This window comes from Chiloscyllium plagiosum, chromosome 10 (genome assembly GCF_004010195.1).
Source record: "Chiloscyllium plagiosum isolate BGI_BamShark_2017 chromosome 10, ASM401019v2, whole genome shotgun sequence".
Classification (NCBI taxonomy): domain Eukaryota; kingdom Metazoa; phylum Chordata; class Chondrichthyes; order Orectolobiformes; family Hemiscylliidae; genus Chiloscyllium; species Chiloscyllium plagiosum.
Window position 1 is genome coordinate 57,409,896 of NC_057719.1, and position 6,382 is coordinate 57,416,277.

The window sequence follows — 6,382 nt, forward strand, 5'->3', positions numbered from 1 at the left end:
CTTGTGCTTCAGAACTTGTCACATGCCTAGCCAAATTCATCCAGTACAGGTACAACACAAATCCACATGATAATGGGTAAAATTGCCTAGGAATGTCCTGTACAAACAAAGCAAGATAGGTCCAACCCAATCAATTATCACTCCAGTCTAGTCTCGATCAGTGTAAAGCGATGGAAGGTGTCATCAACAGTGCTATCAAACAGCAGCTGCTCAGCAATAACCTGTTCAAGTATTGCCCAGTCTTGGTTCTGCCAGAGTCACTCAGCTCCTGACCTCATTATAGCCTTTGTTCAAACATGGCCAAACAGCTGAATTCCAGAGGTCAGACGAGAGTGACAGCCCTTGATATTAAGGCCACATTCAATCAAAAATAGTATCGAGGACACCTAACAAAATTGGATTCAATGGGAATCAGGGGGCAAACTCTCCAGTGATCGGAGTCATATCCGGCACATAGGTTATTGAAGGTCAGTTATTTCAGCTCCAGGACATCTCTGCAAGAGTTAGTCAGGGTAGTGCCCAAGACCCAACTATCTTCAGCTTTATCATCAATGACCTTCCCTCCATCATAAGGTCAGAAGTGGAGATGTTCACTGATGTTTGCACAGTGTTCAGCAACATTTGCAACTCCTCAGTTACTGAAGCAATCCAAGTCCAAAAACAATAAGACCATGAAAATATCCAGGCTTGGGCTGAAAAGGAGAAAATACCATTCCCACCACCTAACTGCCAGAGAATGACCATCTTCAAATATGAGACAATCTAACAACTGCCACTCAACATTAAATAGCATTAAAAATCAGTGAATTCCCACTATCAACATCCTGGAGGTTACCATTACATAGAAACAGAACTGGACCAGCCACATAAATACTGTGGATACAACAGCTGGTCAGAGGCCAGGAATACTGAGCTAGTAATCCACCTCCCAACTCCCCAAAGTCTGTCCACCTACTGCAAGTCAGGAGTTTGATCGAGTACTCCCCACTTGCCAAGATGAATGTAGCTCCCACAACACTCAAGAAGCTTGACACCATTCAGGATAAAGTAGCCCGCTCAATTGGCGCCACATCCACTCCCTCCAACACTGACACTCAGTTATAATAGTGTGTACTATCTAAAAGACACACTTCAGATAATCACCAAAGCTCCTTAGATGGCACCTTCCAAACCCACAACCACTTCCATCTGGAAGGATAAAGGCAACAGATTCAAGGAAATAGCACCACCTGCAAGTTCTTTTGCAAACTACTCACCATCCTGACTTAGAAATATATTGCCATTCCTTCACTATCACTGTGTCAAAATTATGTCAAGTTCAACTCTTTGCCCTGTGATTGGATCAAAACCATAATGAGTTCAGGAGTAAGGTGGCCCTGCTGGAATCCAAATGAGTGCCAGTGACCGGGTTTTTTCGAATAAGTGAGACGTAATAGCACTTTCAATGAAACTTTCTTTCACTTTGCTGATGATTAAGAGCAAACTAATCAGGCAATAACAGTCCTGTTTGGATTTGTCCTAGTGTTTGTGAATGAAATGTACGCGGAGTTGAAGTTGAAATATATTAGCCAGGATGAACTTAATTCTGAAGCACAGATCTAATTCCAGTATCTCCACATATGCAAAAGTTCAGTTTTTTTTAAAACCAAGGCTGTTAATATTGAACATTTCTCAAAACTGGCACTTTATATCTCCTGAAGATAATGTAGGGAAGCAAATTTTAAAAATTAAAATGAACACTATCAAAGCTTTTATTGCACCATTGTGCATACACAAAATTAACACAATAGTTACATGAACACTGAATGCTTAAAATATGGTTTACTCAAGTTGCTTGTTTGGTCAGCATTTGATACTTTTGACATTAAAGCGACCCGATACCAAAATCCAAAATTTTGTACAAAACACATAATACACATGCTGCCACAACACAAATTCTGTTTATTCTGAGTAGTGGGATACAAATATTTCTCAGACTCCCCTATTCTGACCACTTCTGAAGAGTAATGGCTGCTTTTCCCATTTATCGGAGAACTAGAACGAGCAAATAACTTTATAAGAGCCAAACTAACATTTTCAATCCAGACTACGGACTTCAGATAGCAGCATTTGAATGACAATTGCATCACTTCAGCAGGCTTTCATTTCCTGAAATAAAAAGTTTTTAAAAATTAGTAATCGACTAATTTGGCTGATTTTAAAGTCAAGTTACAAAGTCCAATTTTAAAAAGTGTGGCATTACATAGGCATCTTGTCAGCTTCTGTTGGTAGAGTCTGGTCATTTGCTTTCTGCAACAGCACTGCCTTCAGTTCATTAATCTTCTCATCAATTTCTATCAGACTGTAGCCCTGCAACACAAATAATTTAAAAGTATTTAAATGTGCAATACACTGGGATAAACAACTGTAATTATGCTTCTCAATTAGAAGCAGCATGATGCAACGCAAACATTTCAAATGAAAAAAAGCAGCCACATTTAGCAGCCTTTTACATAATATGAGCTCTGTTTATTTGCTTTGGCATTCAGATACCAAGCTGAACTTGATGCAACAACAAGGTAGGACATTTAGGCATTAAAATCTTCTGACTTATTTTAATTAGATCATTCAGATTCTCTTGCTCCCCAAGACTGACAAAGTTGTTTGCCGCTCATATGCTAATTATAGCAAGTTATGCGCACTTAACGTCATAGAAAGCAAGGCTTGCATTGATCAGTAGTAGTGATACCACAGCATATTAAAGAGCATTCACATCAAGACTTCAGTCGTGGCACATTTTGGGTTAGTACAAAGGGAGAGGAGGGGATCGAGAAAATTAGTCTATTCTCTTGACAGTACTGGAAAATCCAGTGCTGACAGAAGACAATGCTAAAGAAGGGGAGATGAAGAAAGAAAGAGATGAAGAATGTAAAATAAAAGAGAAAATTATATTAAATGTACTTTTATAGTGCACTGAAAACTGCTCTAATTTCACTGTAATATAAATAGGAACCACGCTTTTAGTTTGCTGACACATTCCAGAGTCCGAGGCATACATATTCAAATCTAAGCACTAAACTATTTGCACACTTTGCTGCAAATAGGAATGAATGAAAAGAGGAAAAAGTACAAGCAGCTGTTTTTAATCACTAAACTGTAACTGAGTTTTTGTATTTCACTTTAAAAGCTATTTTCTAACATACTTCGTATAAGCCACCTGTAGTGCAAGCAGATCTGCATTAACAGTGAATTATGCCGAATTAGGCACCCACATTAAAACCAAAAATAAATGCAGCATTCAGGAATTTCAAACCCATTGGTTCAGTAAGGAATGTGTACTTTCCATGTTTAAGATAAACAGGAGTTGGGTGCGCTCAGTCAAAAAACAGCAGCCCAGATTTTTATCACCATTTAGCTGCTAAGATTGAAAAGAAAGAGAAAGTGAAGAAGGAGAACTGACAAAAATATCCCTATCACTTCATATGGAAGCACTATAAATATAATATCATTAAATGACCACACATCCATGACCTCAGACTATACTGTATAAAATATTGAACATCGATGCAAAAAGACATACCTGAATTGTTTCATGAACTTTACGCCTTTTGCTTGGAAAATTCTGCAAAAGATATTCGTTTTTCCATTAGTGATAATTATTGATAATGTGATGGAAACCATTACGAAACTGCAAAATCTAAAACATATCAGCTAAAGACTTCAGCAGCCGATATTTTAACCCCATGAAAACAAAATAATTGGAATAAAGCATTTTTCTATTCTTAACTCCCCCACAAATTATCAGGAAAATTACTATTCGCTGTGATATAGTCTAAATGCATCATTCATTAAAGAGAGTTTTAATAAGTTCTAAAGATCCCTCTGACCATCATAACATTTCGAGTCATAGAGATGTACAGCACGGAAACAGACCCTTCCGTCCAACCTGTCCATGCCAACCAGATATCGCAACCCAATCTAGTCCCACCTGCCAGCACCTGGCCCACATCCCTCCAAACCCTTCCTATTCATATACCCATCCAGATACCTTTTAAATGTTGCAATTGTACTAGCCTCCACCACTTCCTCTGGCAGCTCATTCCATACACGTACCATGCTGTGTGAAAATGTTGCCCTTAGGTCTCTTTTATATCTTTCCCCTCTCACCCTAAACCTAGTTCTGGACTCCCCAACCCCCTGAAGAAGGGCTTTTGCCTTAAACGTCGATTCTCCTGCTCCTCTGATGCTGCCTGGCCTGCTGTGTTTTTCCAGCACATTTTTCAACTCTGGTACTCCTGCATCTGCAGTCCTCACTTTCTCCCAGGGAAAACACTGTCTGTTTATCCTATCCATGCCCTCATGATTTTATAAACTTCTATAAAAGTCACCCCTCAGCTTCCGGCGTTCCAGGCAAAAACAGCCCTAGCCTAGTCAAATCCTCTCATATCTTTTCTGAACTCTTTCAAGTTACACAATATCTTTCCGATAAGAAGGAGACCAGAATTGCCCGCAATATTCCATCAGTGGCCTAACCAATGTTCTGTACAACTGCAACATGATCTCCCAACTCCTGTACCCAATACTCTGACCAATAAAAGAAAGCATACCAAACACCTTTGTCACTATCCTATCTGCCTGTGACTCCACTTTCAAGGAACTGTGTACCTGCACTCCAAGGTCTCTTTGTTCAGCAACATTCTCTAGAACTTTACCATAAAGTGTATAAGTCCTGCTAAGATTTGCTTTCCCAAAATGCAGCACCTCACATTTATCTGAATTAAACTCCATCTGTCACTTCTCAGACCACTGGCCCATCTGATCAAGATTCCGTTGTAATCTGAGGTAACCTTCTTCGCTGTCCACTACACCTCCAATTTTGGTGTCATCGCAAACTTATTAACTATACCTCTTAAGCTCATATTTATGTAAAATGAATATAATTTATTGTCTTGCAGGATTTGTAGCAGGATATTTAAAGTGTATACAGGGTGAAATGATTCTGACCACTTCAAATGACGAATTAATGGGAAATTTGGGTTAATCAAAAATGGAAAATAAGAACTTATGTTTATGGAACATATTGGCATGGACAGAAGATTGGCTGCCTAAAGGAAGCAGAGAGTAATAGGTGTTTTTCAGGTAGCAGGATGTAACGGTGGTGTGCACAGGGACCAGTGCTGGGAACTCAACTGTTAATGATTTATATAACGTATGATTGCCAAATTTCTGAGTGGCAAATATTTGGCAAAAGCAATACAATGACGGAAAATGTGAACTACAAGTTTTTGGCACGAAGAATAAAATACCATGCACATTATTGAGACACTGCAAAGCTCCGAGATGCAGTGGGATCTGGGTGCCCTTGTATAGGAAGTGTAAGAGGTTGGTAAGCAGGTATAACAAGTAATTAAGAAAACAAATAGAATGCTATCATTTATTGCAAGAGGAATTTAATACAAAAGATTAGATTAGATTAGATTAGAATAAAATACCATGCACATTATTGAGACACTGCAAAGCTCCGAGATGCAGTGGGATCTGGGTGCCCTTGTATAGGAAGTGTAAGAGGTTGGTAAGCAGGTATAGCAAGTAATTAAGAAAACAAATAGAATGCTATCATTTATTGCAAGAGGAATTTAATACAAAAGGAGGGAGGTTAAGCTTCGGTACTTGCAGGACATTGGTTAGCCTGTATCTGGTGTTTAACTGAGAAAGACAAGGCCAATAAAATAAGGTAATGAAAGTAACTTAAGGTAAGCAAAGTTAAGTCTTAAACTAAGGCCTCAAAAGATTTAAATCAAGTACTCTGCAATGGAGCGAGTGTTTGGAGTAAAAGGTCCATAGTATAATTAGTATTCTTTATAGAGAATAAGTAACAAGCTTAATCCAAAGTGAAATCCTCAGGACCTGATCAGGTGTACCCTAGTACTCTATGGGAAGTTAGAGAAGTGATTGCTGGGCCTCTTGCTGAGATATTTGTATCAGTGATAGTCACAGGTGAGGTGCCGGAAGACTGGAGGTTGGCAAACGTGGTGCCACTGTTTTAGAATAGTGGTAAGGACAAGCCAGGGAACTATAGACCAGTGAGCCTGACATCGGTGGTGGGCAAGTTGTTGGAGGGAATCCTGAGGGATAGGATGTACATGTATTTGGAAAGGCAAGGACTGATTAGGGATAATCAACATGGCTTTGTGCTTGGGAAATCATGTCTCACAAACTTGATTGAGTTTTTTGAGGAAGTAACAAAAGAGGATTGATGAGGGCAGAGCGGTAGATGTGATCTATTTGGATTTCAGTAAAGCGTTTGACAAGGTTCCCCATGGAAGATTGATTAGCAGGGTTAGATCTCTCGGAAGACAGGGAGAACTAGCCATTTGGATACAGAACTGGCTCAAAGGTAGAA

At 39.2% G+C, this 6,382-nt stretch overlaps 1 protein-coding gene across 6 annotated transcripts in view; it reads right to left on the reverse strand.

The window, feature by feature from the left end:
- Window positions 1–1,921: 1,921 nt before the first annotated feature.
- LOC122553675 (MAP3K12 binding inhibitory protein 1) overlaps window positions 1,922–6,382 on the reverse strand; it is a 21,670-nt gene continuing 17,209 nt past the window's right edge. For all 6 annotated transcript variants that reach the window (XM_043697834.1, XM_043697838.1, XM_043697835.1 and 3 more), the window contains 3 exons: window positions 3,560–3,601; window positions 2,243–2,349; window positions 1,922–2,148 (listed from right to left, as the gene is read on the reverse strand). In XM_043697834.1, coding sequence (XP_043553769.1) covers window positions 2,142–2,148; window positions 2,243–2,349; window positions 3,560–3,601 — 156 coding nt within the window. In that variant the 3' untranslated portion in view covers window positions 1,922–2,141. The remainder of the gene's footprint in view (window positions 2,149–2,242; window positions 2,350–3,559; window positions 3,602–6,382) is intronic.